At 42.4% G+C, this 23,469-nt stretch overlaps 2 protein-coding genes across 2 annotated transcripts in view; one reads left to right on the top strand and one right to left on the bottom strand.

The window, feature by feature from the left end:
* The window catches only part of CCDC138 (coiled-coil domain containing 138), a 79,827-nt gene extending 58,399 nt beyond the window's left edge, over nucleotides 1-21,428 (bottom strand). Inside the window, exons 1-5 of the mRNA XM_089693327.1 lie at nucleotides 21,278-21,428; nucleotides 13,459-13,510; nucleotides 7,045-7,180; nucleotides 4,945-5,057; nucleotides 4,322-4,509 (exon numbers count right to left, since the gene is read on the bottom strand). Of these exons, the coding sequence (XP_089549453.1) occupies nucleotides 4,322-4,509; nucleotides 4,945-5,057; nucleotides 7,045-7,163 (420 nt within the window). The 5' untranslated portion in view covers nucleotides 7,164-7,180; nucleotides 13,459-13,510; nucleotides 21,278-21,428. The remainder of the gene's footprint in view (nucleotides 1-4,321; nucleotides 4,510-4,944; nucleotides 5,058-7,044; nucleotides 7,181-13,458; nucleotides 13,511-21,277) is intronic.
* The window catches only part of PDCL3 (phosducin like 3), a 29,233-nt gene continuing 27,162 nt past the window's right edge, over nucleotides 21,399-23,469 (top strand). Inside the window, exon 1 of the mRNA XM_089693329.1 lies at nucleotides 21,399-21,420. The gene's annotated coding sequence lies outside the window, so the exon portion shown is untranslated. The remainder of the gene's footprint in view (nucleotides 21,421-23,469) is intronic.

Raw genomic sequence — 23,469 nt, 5'->3', positions numbered from 1 at the left:
GCCCAGATCACCTACTAGTTCAAAAGAGTATTCATCCGGCTAGCCTGAGAAGTTTTGGCTGGATTGGAGGTGTCAAATCAGTGGGAACAGACCCATCTAGTCATCAATACGGAAGCCCAGTTCAATGCTTGAGTGAGTACTTTTCTGCTTCTTCTCAGAATAGGCCATTGGTAGAGGAAGTGGACGCTCACTCAGCCAAGGAATAGTTGCCAAGCAAATGGCTTTCCTCTACTACCTTTGGTCATGAAGTTCCAGGGGGAAACTGTTGTCCAAGAGTCTCACTGTGATAACATGCATGCCCGATTGGCCTGCAGGTCTGGGTTTCACCCTAGCCATAGAACTGGAGTCTGGACCAAGCACTTCAACAACACCTGGCCCAGGATGGATTGGAAATTGAGAGGGAAGGATTGAAGGATAAGGGCCATCCTCTTTCAGTGGTAAATCCTGCAGGGTTTCAGGAAGGATGCCAACAAATGCCATTTACTCCGAAGTCTGGAACAGGTTCAGTCTTTGCAGATGAGCAGGATTTTGATCCTAGCAACCCGGTGGTCGCCCAGTTGCTATAATTTCCTCACACATCTGGATTTGGGGCTCAGCCTAGTTCTGTAAGGGCTCAAATTTCAGCTTCATCAGGGAATATGAGCATGTGAGCTGCCAGGGGAGCATTTCAGGAGGTTGGTCCTGAGACTTTGCCCTGAGGAGGAAAACATTTCCCCTGTGGGATTTTATTCTGGCACTGGATTTCCTTGCCAGGACTCGGTTTGCACCAATAAAAAGGAGTCTTCAGTAGGACATCACTCGAGAAGCAGTGTCCCTCGATAACTTCAGGGGGCAGAGTTTTGGACCTGCAAGCACTTCAAGCTACAGAGTAATAAATCGGCTTTCTTCCGAACAAGCTGTAGCCTATGCCATCGAGCACCTTTTTACCCAGGTGGCTTCAGTTTTCATCTTACAAATTGGTGATTCCATCCTTTCTGGCATAGATGGTACCTAACCTACACAAGCTGGATGTACCAGGTATCTACGATGCCTACCTTCAAGCTGCTTCCTAGTTTAATTCCTCTGGGAGGCTGTTTATGTTTCCATCAGAAGAAGCTGCAGCAAACCTTGTCATCTTGGAGTGTCAAGGTCATCCTGGAAACATAGTGCAGCCAGGCAAGAGCCTCCAGAAATGGTAGAGGTTTATACAGCCATGTCCATCTCTACATTCGGGGCAGCACATGCAAAGTGCCTATGAAGACGTTTGCAAAGCAGCAGGCTAGTTACCATAGTGCGCCTGCCTCAGGCGCTACAGGGAAGATCCAGGGGCTTATACGTCAATGGACTTCAACAGAATGGTAGTCTAGGCTTCCATGTCCATTGTAATGCAGTTTGATTATACAGTTTAGCCCTCCCTGTTTAGCTAGTCATTTATCACATATATGCTGCCATGTTGGCGTCAGGAAAACGTAAAATTGTATCATACTTACCATAATTTTCCTTTCCGGACGCCAAACCATGGCAGCATACGAACCCTCCCTTGTTTGATCTGGACTGTACAGAGAATGGGGGAGGTTGCTCTCAGTTAGACTTTTATAGATATACACAGGTCCTGTGGGTGGATATAGGGGCGGAGCTATATCACATGTATGCTGCCGTGGATTGGCGTCAGGAAAGGAAAATTATGGTAAATAAGATACAATTGTCCGTTTTCCAGTAGTCTTCCAGGACAGTCCATGAGATATAGGCACCTCCTCTAACAGGAACAGGAAACGCATCACCAAATGCCCTTTAAAAGGAGGTCCCTCTACTGGTCAGTTTTAAACAAGAACCGATGAACAAAACCTGAATAAAACATATACAAACAGAAAAACAATATAACACAAGGGCGGGAATTCGGCTGTCCTGGAAGACTCCTGGAAATAAGAGTTACCGGCAATTCTAACTCCAGTTTTCCCAAATCATCCTCCAGGACAGCCCATGAGATTAGCAAGAACTTACTAGATTAGGAAGGGTCACTAGAAACCCAAAGCCCTTTAATACTGTACCCTCAGGATTAGCATAAATATATATCTATATGGCGATCCCAGTTATATTAAAGTCTCAGTAGAGAGAAAATGAAGGAAGGAGACCTGGTTGCAGGGAAAACTGTAAGCCATATCAGGAAATAAGAGCTCAAAGTTACACAAGACTGATTATAAAAATAAATAAATCAATAATCATAATAAAAAAACAGCTCTAGTGAAGCCCTGGTCAACTAAGGACAGATGAATGCCCCTAAAAGCCTATGTGGCCAAAGGAACAGGATAATTGAACACTGTAGGTGAAGACTTGACAGCAAAGGAAAAAGACTAACCCCAACAGATCCTACATGGAATGACTAGATCTGAACAATTGTGGATATAATCACATAAGGATCTGCTAAAAAAGCATACATCTAATGACTTACCACTACCTAAATCCCTATATATCAGTGGTTCTCAACCTTCCTAATGCCGTGACCCTTTAATACAGTTCCTCATGTTGTGGTGATCCCCAACCATAAAATTATTTACCCAGTAATTATAATTCATGAGTGTCGTTTTACCTCCAATACTGCTGCTTTCAACACAGTAGCTGCTTTTAACAGAGTAGCTGCTTTCAACACAGCAGCTGCTTTCTACACAGTAGCTGCTCTTTACACTTCGGAAATATATGTTTTCTGATGGTCTTAGGGGACCCCTGTGAAAGGGTCGTTTGACCCCCAAAGGGGTCGTGACCCACAGGTTGAGAACCACTGCTATATATGAATGTGACAAAGCCCAGTGCCTTGAGACACACATTATCATTCAGAGAACCATGCTAATCTCTACTGTGTAAAAACAAGCTATACACAACAAATTTGTTACATGGAGATGACGCTGATACCCCAACTACAGTACTTAAAAAAGAACCGTATTTTATTTGTACAATCTTATAAAAGACATATAATTACAAAGTATGGTGGTATCACCAGACGTGATTTTACAATGAATATGCAAAGATGCATATTCATTGTAAAACCACGTCTGTTGATACCGCCATACTTTGTAATTATATGTCTTTTATAAGATTGTACAAATAAAATATGGTTCTCTTTTAAATTATTTGTTAGAATACGTTTTGGTCTAATGTGTGCCTTAAAAATCTTACCAACAAGAGGGCTTCCACACTGTATCTTCTAGGGATGATGGCACTTCTTGTATCACAACCATTCCTTTCTTCCCTTCCAGACATGGCCTTCCCCAAGCACAGAAGGAGAAAGAGTACCAAGCTACCTCCTTCCAATACTGAGGAGTGGTCCTGGAGGGCAATTTTGTAGTAAATCCTACTAGCTGCTCCCAGTGCAGCAAGGTAGGTAAAGTAGTGGGTGGAAGAAAAGGATAGCCAGAGAAACAGAGGCCTCCGCCACCCAGGTACCAAGTGATGCATCTCCTCCGTCCAGAGGAAACACAAAAAACTTACAAGTTGAGCAGAGGGACCTCCTTTTAAAGGGCATTTGGTAATGCATTTCCTGGTCCTGTTGGAGGAGGTGCCTATATTTCATGGGCTGTCCTGGAAGACAATTTGGGAAATGCCTGTTGATCATGTCAAAAGTTCAGAGCTGGCCCGTGCTCTGTGCTCACTTCCTGCACTATCCCAAGGAGAGTAATTAGCCCTCCTAGTCCTTATGTCAGGACTAGAGAATGATTAGCCTTTGTTACGAAGATGAAAGAGTGGGCAAATCATATTAGTTTGGCAAGAGGAAACTGGGTAGGTCTGACATCACTCAATTAAAAAAAATATATATTGTGTGTTATCAGCCTACAACAGGACTTAGGAGTGGAGTGTACTTCAATAGATTTGTTTCTGTAATTGCAGAGTCCTTAAAGCAGTAGTAAACTTGCATTAAAGTAAAAAAAAATAATCCCCCTACTAGGGGGCATTGCAAACTAGCACATTATGAAATACTTACCTTAAAACGAACTTCTCTAGTGGCGTGCTGTCATTGCTGACAGGGCTTCTTTCTTCACCCGGTCTTCCTCTCGGGCTCGCAGGCTCTGGCCTTTTTGAATGGCCAAGCCGCAATGATGTCGCTCCCACGCATGCACACGGACTCGCAGCTGTGGCAACACTGAATATCTTCTTATCAGTGCAAGTTTATGAGATATTCCTCATACCTACAGGTAAGCTTTATTATAAACTTACCTGTAGGTACAAGTGTCCAAGCAGTGTTTACTACCGCTTTAAAGGGAAAAAAATATAGGGAAATGGAAAAAGAGAAGTATTTTCTATATGTGAGTTTTAGAAATAGTAATACGGATGAAAAACAACTATAGGTTACCTGCAATTTCTGGTAGATTTCTGACAACTCTTCATAAATATCTCGAACCTCAGAAGATAAAATACTTGGGACCTTTAAGGAACTGTTGTGTGGTCTCCTCAGATTCAGTTTATTAGCAAGAGAGCTGTTTATATCCAAGGATGGCTCAGTGCAAGTGTTGCCTACCAGATGAGAAGGCAACGTGATATCTGTAACACAAACATCAATGAAGACTCTCCAAGACAATCATTAGAAAATGAATATTACAAAAGCATTTATAAAGCTTTATCATTTGCATGGCATTTCACTAGTTTTACAAATACATTTACATATTAAACAGATAAACTAGACTTAAAGGGGAAGTACACTTTAAAGGGAAATATAGAGCGGTGGGTACACACCACTCATACACTACATTTCTTTTACAACAGGGGTTTACCACTGTAAAGAAGTGATAGCTTTTAATTTGAAGCAGAACTCCAGGTAAAACATTTTTGTTAAGTTCTGGATAGATTTAAAAAAAGTTAGAAATCACAGCTGGCTGAAGAGATTCACATATCTTTGGCAATTAACATGTTAGGATTTAGGCGTTTAGCTGTAGAAAGCCATGTTAACATTAATAGCTGAACCAGTACTGTATTTACCTGTCTCTGTGTACAGATGAGTATTATAGGCCTGGATAGGACAAACGTCTTCATCACTGTGGTCTGCTATTTCCATCTGACTTAATTCATATTCATAATCGATCCTATCAGAGCTGAAAGAATTATTATACAGTGAAGCCCAGACTATATCTAGTCATAGGAACAGATTCTATACATAGACTTTCTGTGGATAGAAAAGACAATAAGGCCTTGTTTACACCTGTTCTGCTGTTTGAAGAGCTATCTGTGTTCAGATCGTTCTTCAGAGAGCAATAGACAGGCGGTGAGGAGGCACTGTATCACCTCCTAATCACTAGTTTTAACCCTGTAAATACAGGGCAACCATGTCACAACTGCAAAATTGTGCGTGGTTGCTGTGCAGTTGGTACTGCCTGCCAAGTGCAACAGGGGATGTAATTCCTTCTTTGGCTGCGAGGTGTGTACAAGTTTGCTCGCTGCTTCAGCAGCAAAAGTGGGAGTGGTTGAGAGATGGTAAAAACACAGCTCAACCGCAGGGTTTTGCTGATCCCAGTCACAAGTGTAAACAAGCCCCAAGAAAAATAAAAAGCAAAATTAATAGATATTTCCACATAAAAACTCCATGAGAAAACTCATAATATATTTAATATAATCTCCATGTACATCACAAGAAAACAAGCAAAAACAGCTTTCCATAAATACAACACTGTTAACATATAATTAAAGCTGAACTCCGGGCAGGAATTTCATTAAACGTGTATACAGGTGCTTTCATGCCTTTAAAGAATAGGCTGTGAGAAACCCGGTCTTCCTAGTGCACAGAAAAGCCATCAGTCCACTTCAATTTCCTATCCCCCGGCCACCAGTCTTTGTTTTCCCCCACTATAGTTCTTTGTAAAGCAAGCGGTGACATAATGATGTCACCACTCACTGTAGAAGGCAGACCAAGGAGTCTGAGCTACCCAATGCACTGTGTAGTTTGACAGACAGACAATGTGAGTGGACAGAGTCAGAAGCCTATGCCAGAAGCGCACTTCTGTTCTGCCAAACATATGTTCACAGTCCTGCCAACATGGCCTCCCATTGAGACACAAATTCCCAAGGCATGATGGCCTTTGTAGTCTTAGTGAGCCACAATGAACACTAATAGGATGTGACATCACCAGTTCTGAGATACCGCCTTCTGGAGCCCAGGGCTTGATGAATATTCCATATAGAGAGATGACATCACAGATTTTAAAAGGGTGCATTTTTAAAAAAAAGCATGACATTTTAAAGCAGTAGTAAACTTTCGGGGAAAAGTCCTGCAAGGTAATATCATAATGTGCTAGTATGCATCATACGTCATCCTTCAGAGTGCATGTACTGGTGACATTTCCGGCTGCGGAAACACTGAATATCTCCTCAGTGCACATTTAAGAGATATTCCTTGTACCTACAGGTAAGCTTTATTACAAGCTTACCTGTAGGTACAAGTGTCCAAGCAGTGTTTACTATCGCTTTAAAAAGAACAAAAGTGGAACTAAATCCTGCTATCCTTTACAGCCAGGGAAGCTGCCATCTTAGCCCGTGTGATCTGCAGTTGCCATGGTGCTGCATATGTGATAAGTTATGACACCAACCATTTGATAGCTAGACAGTTCAACTGAGAAGACAAGCAACTGTGACAGTTATCATTCACGGCAATGTTTTGGGAAACTGTTAAATCAATAGGTTTAGTTCTAACAATACAGAACTATTGTAGAGATTTAGTCACCATCCTGGAGTTCAGCTTTACCAATGCAACTACTTTCTACTACATTCTGAAAACTGCACAGAAAAAAGTTCATGTCATCAGGCTGGCTTCACATCTGGCACCACGTTAATTACAAATGGCACTGCAACACAGCTTCCCTACAAACCACCGTTGCAGCACACCACAAGTGCACTAAATAAGCAAAATAGGGAAGAAGAAATTTTTGTGAATTCTGGTGCATTGCCAGTCTATTCAAATGAAAAAACAAAAACTCATGTTAACACACCAGAACAGAAAGGTGTGAAAGAGGCCTTAATGTTTTAAGATTTTTTTCTTGCAACGATATTCTAATAAGCACATCAACTTTTACGAAAAAAATGTTTTACCATTTAGAATTCTGTATTATTCCGAGTAACTCTTTTAGGGCTTTGTTGTAATGCTTCTTGTCACTGACAGTCACAGCTGAATATGAGGCTGGTGACGCAAGCATCCTTGACTCTGCCATCTATAAATTCAGAAAACCTGTGAAGGCCAGAACAAATCACAATAGGGTCAATATAACATTGTATATTTTGTACAAACCAGGCTACAAAACTAGAATAAAGACCCCTGACAGAAAATATTAAAGTAATAAATGCCAGGTACCCCACCCTTGTGTGTCTGTTTTATCTTAGTCCAATCTAAGGAATCAAAATCATATTTGATACTAAATCTAGGCATCTGTGCCAACAGTATACATCTGCTGCCCTAAATTACAATTTTCTTGTTCCTGCCTGAAATGGTTCTTTCACATGGCCTTCTACCTCTGCTGCAACATGTAGGTTTAGTGAGGTTCACCAGATCTCACTTCAACATAGCTGTGTTTATAAACTGGGATTGCTGAGCTGCTTTGTACTTCTATAGTAGGCTCACAAGGTTCAAAGCGGGTTAAGGGGACTAGATGGAAAAACAAAATGTTCCCCTGTTCGTAGCCTGGCTGGAACGATAAGCTGTTAGCCAACACATTAAGTAACTAATCTAAAAACAAGAATGCAATTTAGAAGTTTGTAAGTAAAGTTGCAAAGAAGTCAGGAATCCTGATCTTCATACCGGCCCTGGATCAGTGACTCAAAAGGCAAGTTTGACAGAATTTTAAAAAAAGATAGGTTAGCGACGACAGTTCAGATATTTTCTAATGATACAAGATTTGTCAGAATGTTTTGATCAGTACCCCTAGCTTGTCTGCTTCATGCCTGCAACATAAAATTATAAGTGACCTAAACATCCCCTCCAAAACCATAACATAGCTACTTTAGACTTTTAGGTGAAGCATCTAGGAAAGCGCCCTCCCAATTTCCTGCACCTTGACAGAAAACATTGGCCTGTTTGTGTCATTGCTGTTACAGTTCCAGAAAGAACAAATACCATACAATCAGTATTCATTTTCTGACAGCCATCTCAGTATTAATGTAAAAAGGTAACCAGAAAATGGCTCCAGTAGAACACCTCATAAATTTAATTCATGCAAAAAGAGAGCCATGTTAAAATGCTCCAAACATAAATATAAAGACTAAACTAGGGACCTTTAGATGGAATATGTTTCTCATCTCATCTCAGTCTGCTATTACCCCAAACTCATCAGACAGAAAATTTCCCTCATTGAAGATGTTACTGTCTTAATGATTCATTGATACGTTTGATAAAACCCCCTTTGCATGTTTGATGCTGACACCCAAACAACCCCTCATTTCCCACCCCCCTCCTTCTTGCATTTCACTTTATTCTTCTTGCCAGTGCTTTTCTGGGGAAAGTGCTGAGAGCCAAGACAAGTTGGAGTTATGAAGTATTCTCCCTACCTGTTTTTGGATCAATAACAGCAGGATGAGGGGGGGGGGTACAGGTCAGTCCTGATATATAGGGTTAGGAAGCACCTAGTAACATTGGACAAAATACTACACTTATTTTGCACCCTAGGGAAAGAAGAAAGGATAATTCTCCTTTAAAGTGGTTGTAAACCTCAGACATGAAGAAGCACGTCCCTCTAGAGTGTGTACTTGTCTCTATCCAGAGCACTAAGTGTCATTTCTGTCAGCTGCCTTGTTCCTCTGCTATCAGCAGGAACCACTTCTGACAAGGTTTCCTGACATCAAGAGAATAAATGGTGACAGGGAAGGTACCTCCAGCAGATTGACAGCCTCAGCTGTGTTTCTATGAGCTGTGTGGAGGGAGGGTGTGTCCCTTCCCTCCAATCAGCTTTCAAAACTCTCCTCACTGAGCTCTGCAGAATGTAAATTCAGCACTGCCCACCCCCCCCCCCCGTTTTCTGAACTCTCAGAAATGTAGCACTTTGAACGGATGTAGAGAAGAGAATACTGCAGATAAACAGGTATAATTTATGTAGGAGGATTTGTTTCATCTCTGTGTACCACCTGAGGTTAGTCACTTCACTGGATATATGTAAGGGTTTACAACCACTTTGTCTTTCTGGTTGGCACTTCCATGCCCCCCGTGACATCAATCAGGCATGAAGAGTTACACAGTCACATGCTCCCCCATAGCTGAAAGTACAGTGCCTTGAAAAAGTAATCATACCCCTTGAAATTTTCCACATTTTGTCATGTTACAACCAAAAACGTAAATGTATTTATGTGATAGACCAACACAAAATGGCACATAATTGTGAAGTGGAAAGAAAATGATAAATGGTTTTCAAAATTTTTTACGAATAAATATGTGAAAATTGTGGTGTGCATTTGTATTCAGCTCCCTTTACTCTGATATCCCTAACTAAAATCTAGTGGAACCAATTGCTTTCATAAGTCACCTAATTAGAAAATTACACCTGTGTATAATTTAATCTCAGTATAAATACAGCTGTTCTGTGAAGCCCTCAGAGGCTTGTTAGAGAAAATTAGTGAAAAAACAGCATTGTGAAGGCCAAAAACACACCAAACATGTCAGGGATAAAGTTGTGGAGAAGTTTAAAGTGGGGGTAGGTTATAAAAAAATATCCCACGCTTTGGACATGTCACAGAGCACTATTCAATCCAGCATCTGAAAATGGAAAGACAACTGCAAACCTACGAAGACATGGCCATCCACCTAAACTGACAGGCCGGGCAAGGATTGCATTAATCAAAGAAACAGCCAAGAGGCCCATGGTAACTCTGGAGGAGAGCTGCAGAGATCCACAGCTCAGGTGGGAGAATCTGTCCACAGGACAACTACCGGTATAAGTCGTGCACTCCACAAATCTGGCCTTTATGGAAAAGTGGCAAGAAGAAAGCTATAAGAAGTCCCGTTTGCAGTTTGCAAGAAGCCATGTGGAGGACACAACAAACGTGGAAAAAGATGCTCTGGTCAGATGAGACTAAAATGGAACTTTTTGGCCTAAAAGCAAATTGCTATGTGTGGCAGAAAACTAACACTGCACATCACCCTGAACACACAATCCCCACTGTGAAACATGGTGGTGGTGGCAGCATCATGTTGTGGGGATGCTTTTCTTCAGCAGGGACAGGGAAGCTGGTCAGAGTTGATGGGAAGATGGATGGAGCCAAATACAGGACAATCTTAGAAGAAAACCTGTTAAGAGTCTGCAAAAGACTTGAAACTGGGGCGGAGGTTCACCTTCCAGCAGGACAACGACCCTAAACATACAGCCAGAGATACAATGGAAAGGTTTAGATCAAAGCATATTCATGTGTTAGAATGGCCCAATCAAAGTCCAGACCTAAATCCAATTGAGAATCTGTGGCATTGAAAATTCCTGTTCACATACACTCTCCATCCAATCTGACAGAGCTTGAGCTATTTTGCAAAGAAGAATGGTCAAAAATATCACTCTCTAGATGTGCAAAGCTGGTAGAGACATCCCCAAAAAGACTTGCAGCTGTAATTGCAGTGAACGCTGGTTCTACAAAGTATTGACTCAGGGGGGCTGAATACAAATGCACGTCACACTTTTCACATATTTGTAAAATATTTTGAACACCATTTATCATTTTCCTTCCACTTCACAATTATGTACCATTTTGTGTTGGTCTATCACATAAAATCCCAATAAAATAAATTTACGTTTTTGGTTGTAACATGATAAACTGTGGAAAATTTCAAGGGGTATGAATAGTTTTTCAAGGCACTGTAGATGAATGCTTGTAATATTCCAGCTATTTACAAGCAGTTGAACAAAAAACTGGGTAGTCAGAGATGCTCATCACACACAAAGGACTGGAAAAGTCAGGTGGGTCCCTATCAGAGCAGAGAAAATAGCACAGTACTGCTATTGGGCAACTTTAGTAGTTGAGGGCGAGAGCTCCACACCTGTCATAGACATATGAAATAAACATGCAATCTTGAATTGAACATTTGTAAAAAAATGTTGAAAACCATTTATCATTTTCCTTCCACTTTACAATTATATGGTCTATCACATAAAATCCCATTAAAATACGTTTACGTTTTTGGTTGTAACATGACAATAAGTGGAAAATTTTAAGGAGTAGGGATACTCTTTCAAGGCACTGTATCTGGAATTACCGTCAAGTCTGTTTCAAACATAGCTGCAGGGAGGAGGCTATAAGGAATATTGAAGGAAAAGCAAGTATTAGTAAATAGTTAAGGTGAAGGACAGGGGAGACAAAAATCTCCTACTCAGCCCTGCATGGTTCAATTTTGTGGAGATTTAGAGAGATGCTTACAAACGTTCATTCCTAACTAGCTCACCTTTTTTCTAAGTGCCGGTTCACATATTGTATCTGTGGATTGGATGTGGTCTGAACCGCATCCAATCTGCATGACATGTGAAATACCATTGCTTCATATGGTTCCTGTTCACATATGTCTGGAGCACGGCCGAGGCTGATTCAGTGCGTTTTTAAAAAAAGAGTCATGTCCGGTTTCTGAGCAGTGCCTTCAGGATCAAGTGCAGATTACAGGCTGTTGACTTCTGTGGGAACCGTTCCTAAACCTCATATGTGTGAACAGGATAAGATCCTGAGCTAATTCTGTCCTGAACCTGATGTAAACCTGATGTCCACCTGTGAACAGCTACTGTATTAATTAGTTGTGAAACCTGAGCTTCAATCTGCACTGCATACAGTCAGGTCCATAAATATTGGGACATTGACACAATTCTAAGATTTTTGGCTCTATACACCACCACAATGGATTTGAAATGAAACAAACAAGATGTGCTTTAACTGCAGACTGTCAGCTTTAATTTGAGGGTATTTACATCCACATTAGGTGAACGGTGTAGGAATTACAACAGTTTGCATATGTGCCTCCCACTTGTTAAGGGACCAAAAGTAATGGGACAATTGGCTTCTCAGCTGTTCCATGGCCAGGTGTGTGTTATTCCCTCATTATCCCAATTACAATGAGCAGATAAAAGGTCCAGAGTTCATTTCAAGTGTGCTATTTGCATTTGGAATCTGTTGCTGTCAACTCTCAAGATGAGATCCAAAGAGCTGTCACTATCAGTGAAGCAAGCCATCATTAGGCTGAAAAAATAAAACAAACCCATCAGAGAGATAGCAAAAACATTAGGCGTGGCCAAAACCACTGTTTGGAACATTCTTAAAAAGAAGGAACGCACCGGTGAGCTCAGCAACACCAAAAGACCCGGAAGACCACGGAAAACAACTGTGGTGGATGAGCGAAGAATTCTTTCCCTGGTGAAGAAAACACCCTTCACAACAGTTGGCCAGATCAAGAACACTCTCCAGGAGGTAGGTGTATGTGTGTCAAAGTCAACAATCAAGAGAAGACAGAGTGAATACAGAGGGTTCACCACAAGATGGAAACCATTGGTGAGCCTCAAAAACAGGAAGGCCAGATTAGAGTTTGCCAAACGACATCTAAAAAAGCCTTCACAGTTCTGGAACAACATCCTACGGACAGATGAGACCAAGATCAACTTGTACCAGAGTGATGGGAAGAGAAGAGTATGGAGAAGGAAAGGAACTGCTCATGATCCTAAGCATACCACCTCATCAGTGAATCGTGGTGGTAGTGTCATGGCGTGGGCATGTATGGCTGCCAATGGAACTAGTTCTCTTGTATTTATTGATGATGTGACTGATGACAAAAGCAGCAGGATGAATTCTGAAGTGTTTCGGGCAATATTATGTGCTCATATTCAGCCAAATGCTTCAGAACTCATTGGACGCTTCACAGTGCAGATGGACAATGACCCAAAGCATACTGCAAAAGCAACCAAAGAGTTTTTTAAGGGAAAGAAGTGGAATGTTCTGCAATGGCCAAGTCAATCACCTGACCTGAATCGGATTGAGCATGCATTTCACTTGCTGAAGACAAAACTGAAGGGAAAATGCCCCAAGAACAAGCAGGAACAAAAGACAGTTGCAGTAGAGGCCTGGCAGAGCATCACCAGGGATGAAACCCAGCGTCTGGTGATGTCTATGCGTTCCAGACTTCAGGCTGTAATTGAGGATTTGCAACCAAGTATTAAAAAGTGAAAGTTTGATTTATGGTTAATATTCTGTCCCATTACTTTTGGACCTTTAAGAAGTGGGAGGCACATATGCAAACTGTTGTAATTCCTACACCGTTCACCTGATTTGGATGTAAATTCCCTCAAATTAAAGCTGACAGTCTGCAGTTAAAGCACATCTTGTTCATTTAATTTCAAATCCATTGTGGTGGTGTATAGAGCCAAAAATGTTAGAATTGTGTCGATGTCCCAATATTTATGGACCAGTATGCGTGTGTGAATCAGCTCTCAATCTTCGCATGCAATTAGACACCACATGAATTCATCTAATGCAAAGAATAAAATTTAGAAACATGTAGCTTACCACTAAGCTTGACTGCAATTTCTTCTGTAAAAGATAAAGAGGGGTCTTTGTTCTGCAAGGACAAAACAAAACTTTACCAATTGCCTGCACAGCATAGTTGCAACATTAGAAGTTTTATACAGATATTTGTCATAGTTAGTAATAGTAGTCCCTTGACTCCCTTTACAGTTTGTTGTAGATTCCGTTGCTCTTTAACTACCTTTGTACTTTACAAAAAAGGTGTGAAATGGCTGTGATCTGAGCTGTCACTAAACAGCTCAGATCCCAGTCACGATGTACAGAGCAAATTGGAGTGGCTCTGTACCTTGTTATCACTGTGAACCACACTCAGCCTTCACAAGCTTCCCTTCCTCTGTTGCAAGTGGGCTGAATTTTTGCAAACACAGCAGCTAGGAGGATCGCCAGATCAAAGGTGAAGGTGAGGGGTTAAAAGAGTCTAAGTGTCACTGACCACCAATTATGATGAGATTTTCTTTAAAGGGAAAGGGGGTGTTAAAATGCCATTGATCACCAATGATTGTGGGATACCTTGGAGAATAAATTTAGTTTGGCCACAGGGTGCTACTATTTCTGGGTAGAGGGTGCCCTACCGACACAGCTATTGGCAGCTCGGGATGTCAATCACCAGGTCCCAGGCGGCAATTCCCGGCTGACACTCGGCGATCGCCGTGTAAAGCCGACAGACCTGTGTGTAAACAACACGGTATCTCCCCTGTTAGCATGGACATCCTGTTTTGTATCTCTGCACAGCAGAGAGATACAAAACAGCATACCTCCCTAGTAAAACACAACACAGCACACATAGTAAAACACATATAGCACACAGTTAACCCATTGATCGTTAGTTAGCCTCTTCCTGCCCAGTGTCATTAGTACAGTGTCAGTGCTTTTTATTAGCACTGATCACTGTATTAGTGTCACTGGAGATGTCAGTGGCAGTTAGTATCCACCCAGTGTCAGAATGCCCGCCACCTGTGCTCAGAAGTGCCACCCACCTGTGCCCACCAGTGCCATCCACCAGTGCTGCCAGTCAGTGCCACCAGTCAGTGCCCAGCAGTTGTGCCAGTCAGTGCCCAGCAGTTGCGCCAGTCAGTGCCCAGCAGTTGCGCCAGTCAGTGCCCAGCAGTTGCGCCAGTCAGTGCCACCTATCAGTGCCGCCTATCCGTGCCGCCTCATCAATGCTGCCTATCAGTGCCGCCTATTAGTGCCCATCAGTGCTGCCTCATCAACGCACATCAGTGAAGGAGAAAAATTACCTGTTTGAAAAATGTTATAATAGAAACAAAGAAACTTTTTTTTTTTCACATTTTTTGCACTTTTTTTGTTTATAGCGCAAAAAGTGCCCTGCGGCAATTAAATACCACCAAAAGAAAGCTCTATTCGTGAGAAAAAAATAATAAAAATTTCATATGGGTACAATCTTGCATGACCGCGCAATTGTCAAAGTGCAACAGCGCTGAAAGCTGGCCTGGTAAAGAAGGGGGTATAAGTGCCCGGTAGGCAAGTGGTTAAAGTAATGTAGCGCCGTATCACAAACAATGGCCTGGTCAGGAAGGGGGTGTAAATCCTCTGGAGGGCAAGTGGTTAAATAGGTAACACTAGAGCTTGTTATTGCTGGATAGGTTTGTGGCGGCTCTGCTTTTGGAGGGTCCTTGGAGTGGGTTCCCTCAGTTGTGTGAAGATTGTGGAGGTAGGTGAGGGAAGTTTTATGTGAATAGATTGTAAGCTCTAACGAGCAGGGCCCTCTGTTTCCTCTTGTACTGGAATTGTATTGTAACTATTATGTCTACCTTCATTTTGTAAAGCGCTGAGCAAACTGTTGGCGCTATATAAATCCTGTATAATAATAATAATAGAAAGTCTTGGAAATGCCAGCTGATTGAAGAACAACAATCACTTTATTTGTGTATGACTTGAAGTGGTTCTAAAGTCTCAAGGACTTTTACCTTCACGTATTCTATACATGAAGGTAAAAAAACCTTCCGTATGCAGCGCCCCCTACCCCCCAATCCTTATCTGAGCCCCCTCCAATCCAGCAACGTTCTCAACAGCCTCTGTTGTCTGGGGATTCTTCCTCATTGGCTGAGATAGCAGCAGGAGTCCATTGGCACATAGATCCGCGGATTATGGATGCATAGAGCAGCGGCTCGGGGATGAGCATGCAGTGGTGCCACCAGGGCAAACAGCTTTCCCTGGGGGCACTAGTTGAGGGGGAAGGAGCCAGGAGCACCGGCGGGGACCCGAAAAGAAGAGGTTTGGGCCTGCTCTGTGCAAAATCACTGCACAGTGCAGGTAAGTTATGTACTTAGTCTGTACTGCACAGAGTAGGTAAGTATAGACAGGTTTGTTATTTAAAAAAAAACACACAAAAAAAACAAAAGCTTTAGTGTCAATTTAAAGGATACGTTCACCTTTGGGAACAGGTTACGTTTCACCCGTTTTTAGGTTGGAACATGTAACATGTTCCCAGTGTTGCAGCTGATGCCCAATCCCCCCACCTCTTTCCTGTGACAGCAGTACGGGGAGAAGTTCCCTGAACAAGCTGTCACTTTTTACACACAGCTCGGCCATGTGGTGCTCCCTCCAGTTCTGTGAATGAACTACAAGTACCGACATCCCTTGTGGCTGTCAGCTTATAGTTCTCAATTAATTCTTCCTGTCAGTATATCTGCTTGCCTGTACTTATGTTGAGAAAAAAAACATTCCCCTTTGGGTGATCAATGTACATTGCACGGCTTTTAACAAACTTTGTTTTAAATGAGGAAAGTGACAGGATCTGATTTCCCTTTGAAAGTATCTCACCAAAAATGACATCTTTTGTTGTAGCTGTATCTGAGGCCTCATTTATGCTTGGGTGATGATTAGGAATCATGTGCAGAATTGGCACAATTCTGCCTGTGATTCCTAATCATGACAAAGGAACGATGTGTTTAGGTGGCATTCATTCTAAATGGCACTCCAAACGCGGTGCAATTTTGCCACAATTGGGGTGCTTGTAAAAATGTGTTTGGGTCAGGGACAAGATTTGTTTCCTGAGCTTCTTTTGTGCAGCAAATGGGCAAAGGGCAGCCCACTCAAGTGAATTGCCGGCCCTATGTGCAACACATGGAATCCCATGAAAATTGCACACACAAAATTGTGAGTGCGAGATGTGAACAGGGTCTTGGTGCAGACAAAAAAGTAAGCCAATTGCACAAGCAGGAAATTCATTTTTTTGGGGTGTGTTCTGTACACCATCTGTGTATTGAACACCTCCAGTTAGTCACATTGCAATGCATTTTACAGAAAATTACAGCATTGCAGGTTGAACACGGAAAGGTAATTTTACCCACTTCAGTACCAAACACTTTCACCCCCTTCCTTTCCTGGTCAATTTTCAGAAATTGTGTGGAAAAAGCATGTTACACACATTTTCAGGCATTTTTCTGGTCCTTTTATCAGACACTCCAGTTGGTCTTTAGGGGCCAAAATGTGCTATTTTGCACCAAGCTCATGTACTTTTTCAGTTTTTTGAGCTGCGAACAAGACTCTTCAAATCATGCAGCACTCAGGTGCGATTTGGCACAAATGACAGGAATCTTAATTTTGAGTGTTGAAGCACTTTGGCAAATGTGTTTCAAACGCTCAGTTGGGAATGGGTTCGAGTTTAACCCCTTCAATACGGGCACTTTCACTCCCTTCCTGCCCAGGCCAATTTTCAGCTTTCAGCGCTGTTACACTTTAAATGACAATTATTCAGTCATGCAACACTGTACCCAAATGAAATTTGTATTATTTTTTGAGACAGAGATCTCTTTTGGTGGTATTTTATCATCACTGGGTATTTTATATTCTTGTTCTATAAACAAAAAAATATACTGAAAATTTTGAAAGAAAAACCCACATTTTTCTTTGTTTCCTTTATAACATTTTGCAAATAAATAATCTTTCTTCATAAATTAAGGTCAAAATATATTGCTACATTTCTTTGGTAAAAAAAAATGCTCCAAATCAGTGTATACGATTTAGTCTGTGTGAAAGTTATAGTATCTACAAACTATTGTATATACACTATATTGCCAAAAGTGTTGGGACGCCTGCCTTTACATGCACATGAACTTTAATGGCATCCCAGTCTTAGTCTGTAGAGTTCAATATTGAGTTGGCCCACCCTTTGCAGCTATAACAGCTTCTACTCTTCTGTGAAGACGGAGCACAAGGTTTAGGAGTGTGTCTATGGGAATGTTTGACCATTCTTCCAAAAGTGCATTCGTGAGGTCAGGCAATGATGTTGGACGAGAAGGCCTGGCTTGTAGTCTCTGCTCTAATTCATCCCAAAGGTGTTCTATCAGGTTGAGGTCAGGACTCTGTGCAGGCCAATCAAGTTCCTCCACCCCAAACTCGCTCATCCATGTCTTTATGGACCTTGCTTTGTGCACTGGTGTGCAGTCATGTTGGAACAGGAAGGGGCCATCCCCAAACTGTTCCCACAAAGTTGGGAGCATGAAATTCTCCAAAATGTCTTGGTATGCTGACACCTTAAGAGTTCCCTTCACTGGAACTAAGAGGGCAAGCCAAACCCCTGAAAAGCAACCCCACACCATAATCCCCCCTCCACCAAACTTTACATTTGGCACAATGCAGTCAGGCAAGTACCGTTCTCCTGGCAACTGCCAAACCCAGACACGTCCATTAGATTGCCAGACAGAGAAATGTGATTCATCACTCCAGAGAACACGTCTCCACTGCTCTAGAGTCCAGTGGCGGTGTGCTTTACACCACTGCATCCGACGCTTTGCATTGCACTTGGTGATGTAAGGCTTGGATGCAGCTGCTCGGCCATGGAAACCCATTCCATGAAGCTCTCTACACACTGTTGTTGTGCTAGTCTGAAGGCCACATGAAGTTTGGAGGTCTTTAGCTATTGACTCTGCAGACGGCGACTTCTTTGCACTATATGCTTCAGCATGCATTGACCCCGTTCTGTCATTTTACGTGGCCTACCACTTCATGGCTGAGTTACTGTTGTTCCCAGTTGCTTCCACTTTGTTATAATACCACTAACAGTTGACTGTGGAATATTTAGTAACAAGGAAATGTCATGGATGGACTTATTGCACAGGTGACAACCTATCACGATACCACTCTTGAATTCACTGAGCTCCTGAGAGCAACCCATTCTTTCACAAATGTGTGTAGAAGCAGTGTGCATGTCTAGGTGCTTGATCTTATATACCTGTGACCATGGAAGTCATTGGAACACCTGAATCCAATGATTTAGAGGGCTGGCCCAATACTTTTGGCAATATAGTGTATATCTGAAAATCAATCAACTCTGAAGTGCTGACAGCCAATCTAATTTCTTGAAGCTCTAAAATGCCAAGACAGTACAAATACCCCTCAAACGACACCTTTTTGGAAAGCAGACACCCTAAGGTATTTAATAAGGGAAATGGTGAGTTTGTCAGGAATGGACAGGCCAGCAATGGTGGGACTCACCTGCCTTTTGATCTGCAGTACCAGGGCTGGCCAGCGGGTGCTCCCAGCAATCAGAGACTCAACCTTTCAGCCAGCTAACACCTGGAACTGATTATACTGGTGTATTTAAGGGATGGCCAGACCTGCAGACTCTGCCTTGGTGTTGTGTTTGTCCTGGGCCCTGTATCTGTCCTGCATCCTGTTTCTGTTCCTTTGCTGACCCTGCCTGATCTGAACCGCTGCTGACGTCTCCTGCTCTGATCCCGGCTCGCTCCTGACCATCCCTCTGCCTGACCCTCTGTACCACGCTGCTTGCTACCTGTTCTGATCCCTGGCTTGTGACCCTGACCATCCCTCTGCCTGACCCTCTGTACTACGCTGCTTGCTACCTGCTGAACCTGGCCTGTGACCCCGACCCATCTCCGCTTGCTTCCCCTGTACCTACCTGCCCTATTGATATTGACCCGGCCTGCCTGACGACGCTTGCTTGTATGTACTGTTATCTGTGGGTGGTTGGTTTGGTTTGTTTGCACTGTATTATGTTTTAGTATTGCACTGCGTTTATGTTTGTATTGTTAGTGTTAATAAATTATATTGTTTATCACATATCTGAAGTCTGCATTTCCCTGCGTCAGTCACACACCTCTGGTCACACTCGGGAGCCCTGACAGAGTTTTTTTTAAATTGTAATTTTTTTATTTTTTTTTAACATATTGTCACCAGTGCAGTACAGTGTCATCACATGACTTGTGCGGTGGTGATCAGGGATACTGACTGGTGACAGTATGTGGGAAAAAAAAAGTAAATTTTATGTATTTATTTATTTTACACACTGAGGAGCAGTGCAGTGTTATCGTAGTGACACTGTAATATTCTGGGGAGGTGATCAGGATTTTTTTTTTTAACACTATGATTGTTTATAAAAGATGATCACTGTTAAAAGGAATATTTTTCATGAATGGCATCCATTCATAGCCATTATGTACTATTGGGATAGCTGTGATTGGCCACAAATATCACATGGTAAAAACATTAAAAAAAAAAGTAAAGTAAAACAATGCACTGTGATTGGCCCTGTCTGTACCATGTAATTCCTGTGACCAGGGATCAGAAATCATTCATTGTGTACAACTGTCATGTGATTGCTGTGATTGGTCAAAGCAGTCACATGACACAGGCGCCAGTTGGATATACTGATCTGTCGTCCGCTCTGTCCGGTGGACACATTGGATGACAGATCGAGCCACAACATGGCTGTGTCATATGACGTCCTCCTGAAACCAGGGTGCTCCTGCCCAGCTTTCATATTGAAATAATTTGAGCGTGAAGTGGTTAACAACATTAGGTTCATTTCACATGGACGGACTCCTCCAAGCGGATCTGCCTGCTTAGTGGGAGATCTGTCCATGGGCCAGAAAGATGACAGGTCCATGTCCATTCCGCTTGTGCAGTGCAGACATGGACACAAGCCCACTTTTCTCTATGGGGTGGACAGGGGGTTTGCTTAGATCCAACTGTCATATGATCTGACCCACTAGATCGATGGGGAACAGATCCCCCCATCTGTCTGTTTTTAGCGAATTGGATGCAGGCGCGTGTAAACGGAAACCGGAACAATGGATGGTCCGATCGGGTCCACCTGAAAAATGGACAGGCAGACCCCATCGGCCCATCCGTATGAAAAGGGCCTTATAGTACAATATGACTTGTGTGGCAATTACATTTTTTTTATTTGCCATTTTTTTTATCCATGAAACCCTTTAAGTTGATGACAGAAGTCTCTTAAGACCTCTTTCACATGGGCGTTCCGTATATCAATTTTTCATGTCCATTTACAGATGAAAAACGGACACCCATGTATTTCTGTGGACTAGAGGATGTAAACAGATGGTCATCTGTTTACATCCATTAATGTCCGCATCCGTTAACATCCATTTTTTTGAATGGAAGAAAAGCCTATTTTTCTTCCTTACAAAAAAACCTGGAACAGACGAAAAACAGATGTAAACTGATGAAAAAAAAAAAGGATGTAAACTGATGAAAAAAAGGATGTAAACTGATCCATTTTTTCTTTGATAAAACGTGACTGAACTGATGAAAAGAAGGACCGCCCGTGTGAAAGGACCCTAAATGAATGAAAACAAGCACTGCTTCTTGAAGATGGCCCAACACAGGGAGATAGATTTAATGAGGAGATACCCTGGCTGTGTAAAGGAATGTGAACCATGTTCGCTCCCCTGTCAGTCCTCTCAGGCCCGTCTGCTCTATGAATGACACATAGGAGGCTCCACACTGAATAGCATAGTAAGAAATAGGCGGCCAGGCTGCTAGCAAAGCTCCCCGGTCACCCAGCATCACTCACCCGTCTTACACACACACATTGGATTTCACCATGGAAATAGAAGCCGTTACTTCTCTGACATCACCTCAGTGCGACCGGAGAGGAAAGCTCACACCAATGACATCACCACACCCAGCTGACTGGAGGCTGTCCTAGCCGGCTAGGTGAGAGAATCACGTGGGTGATGTATCATGTGACCATTGCACCTACAAGAGGTGGGGGGAGATATAGGAAGTGTGGGAATGTGGTTGTGTGTTCGTGTAGTGTACATAATCTAGGACTCTCTAGTTAGGTCACAGGCTCCAGGGAAACGTGTCTGCAACCAGGGAGTCCCATTGCCATGTTGTGGGAGCCTAACTGTTCAGAGCTGTGTGCTGTGCATAGTTCCTGACTGCAGCCCGCCCGCACACCAGCTGTAACAGGTGCCAGAGTGGCTGGAAGAGCGTGTTGCTCAATTTGCACCCCACAGACATTTGCATGTATGCGTAGGAATGCGATTCCAGTGTAAATTAATGCCCAGTCATACCGGTGAGATTTGCAACTTGAAATTGCATGATTTCTTGCAATTTGCAGGGAGATTTCCATTAAATTCTACGTATGTGAAATCGCAAGGTGCGATTTCTGAAGACTTTATTGCGACTTGAGAGCCTGGGTTCACACTGATGCATTATAATCACACCCTGTTCATATGAACCACTGCGGATGTGTATTTTAAGTTAATGACACCCCGAAAACAGTTCGAAAAAACACAGCGATGTGCAGAATCAGAATCTGGTGCGGACTAAAAAAGGTTCCTGCACTTTTTTGGTGCGGATGCGGTGCGATTTGAGCGATACAAAATGACTTGCACAAGAATGCAGTGCAGTGTGCCACACCACATCAGTGTGCACCCAGGCTTAACAATTTCTTGCAATTTGCTTTGTTATTTCCATTGTATTCTATGTTTGTGAAATTGCAACAAAACCGCAGAAAAAGTAAGATTCATTAGATGTGATTTTAAGTCGCAAATCGCACCTGAAACAGTTATTTCAGGTGCAAATTTAAATTGCACCTGAAATCGCATCTAGTGAATGGTCAGTGTCTTAAAATGTGCAATTTGCTGCAGTGTGATTTCTAAAGTTCTTGCATTACGTTTTCTGCAGTTTTGTTGCGATTTAACATACATAGCAATGGAAATCGCACTGCAAATTGCAAGGAATCGTTGAAAATATTCACTTGTAGCAAAGTCTTCAGAAATCGCACCTGAAATCAAATCACACGATTTTAAATCACAGCAGTGTGACTGGTGACTAAGCCCCGGTTACATTGGGTGCGATTTGCATGCCAGGCGACTTGCAAATCGTATGCCAAGTCTCACCCTATTGTCCGCTATTAGAGCGGTCATATCGGTGCAATTCTGACTTGGTCTGAGCCGGACCGATTTCAAAAGTAGCGCATGCACTTATTTTGCAATTTACATAGATATCTGTGTCAGATGCAAGGAGATCGGGTTTGATTTGACTGGGGTGTAAGTTCCCGGTCACACTGGATGCGAATTGGCATGCGATTTGTAAACGTGTTTTTGTGTCCCCTGTGTCAATGAGTGGCAGCTGCAGGGGATAGGAGGGAACGGTGAAGTGTACAGTTCTTTAGATGCAATGGCTGCATTTGTTTGTTTTTTTTTCAGGCTTAGTACATTTTCAGCAAGTACAGAAACCTGTTGCTCCTGCCAGAAATGCAGAGTCCTAAACTGATATTTCCTGTCAGCACCTACTGCAGTGTAGTTCAGAAGGCAGGCTCTGTGAAATATGTGACACTGCAGTGCCTGTTCACAGGATAGTGACAATGTTGTCAATTTAGTAAAGGTTATCTCATGCGATACCACTCATGTGACTAATTTGCATAAATGATCGCATGCGGTAACAAAATTCACAAAAATAAAAAGATTCTGTGGTATTTAGGGCAAAATTAAAAATGTGCCGGTAAATACCGCAAAAGAACCAAGCGGTAAGCTGTTATGTCCAATTCACCAACACAAAAGCAAGTAAAAAAACATGCGATATTTATCACCAGGGTTTTGCTGGCAGTATCACATGCAGTATTTTTTCAGATGCAGCGTGTGCCCAGTGCCATTAGTACAGTGTCAGTGCTTTTTATTAGCACTGATCACTGTATTACCCTAGGTTCACACCTAAGCATTTTCTGCAGCGTTTTGCACTTTGCACAAACGCACT

Source organism: Staurois parvus, unplaced genomic scaffold (genome assembly GCF_062004578.1).
Source record: "Staurois parvus isolate SC_StPar_1 unplaced genomic scaffold, SC_StPar_1.0 ptg000625l, whole genome shotgun sequence".
In the NCBI taxonomy this organism is placed as follows: Eukaryota; Metazoa; Chordata; class Amphibia; order Anura; family Ranidae; genus Staurois; species Staurois parvus.
Note: the sequence above shows the minus strand (reverse complement) of the source record. Positions and strands in the feature narration are given on the sequence as shown.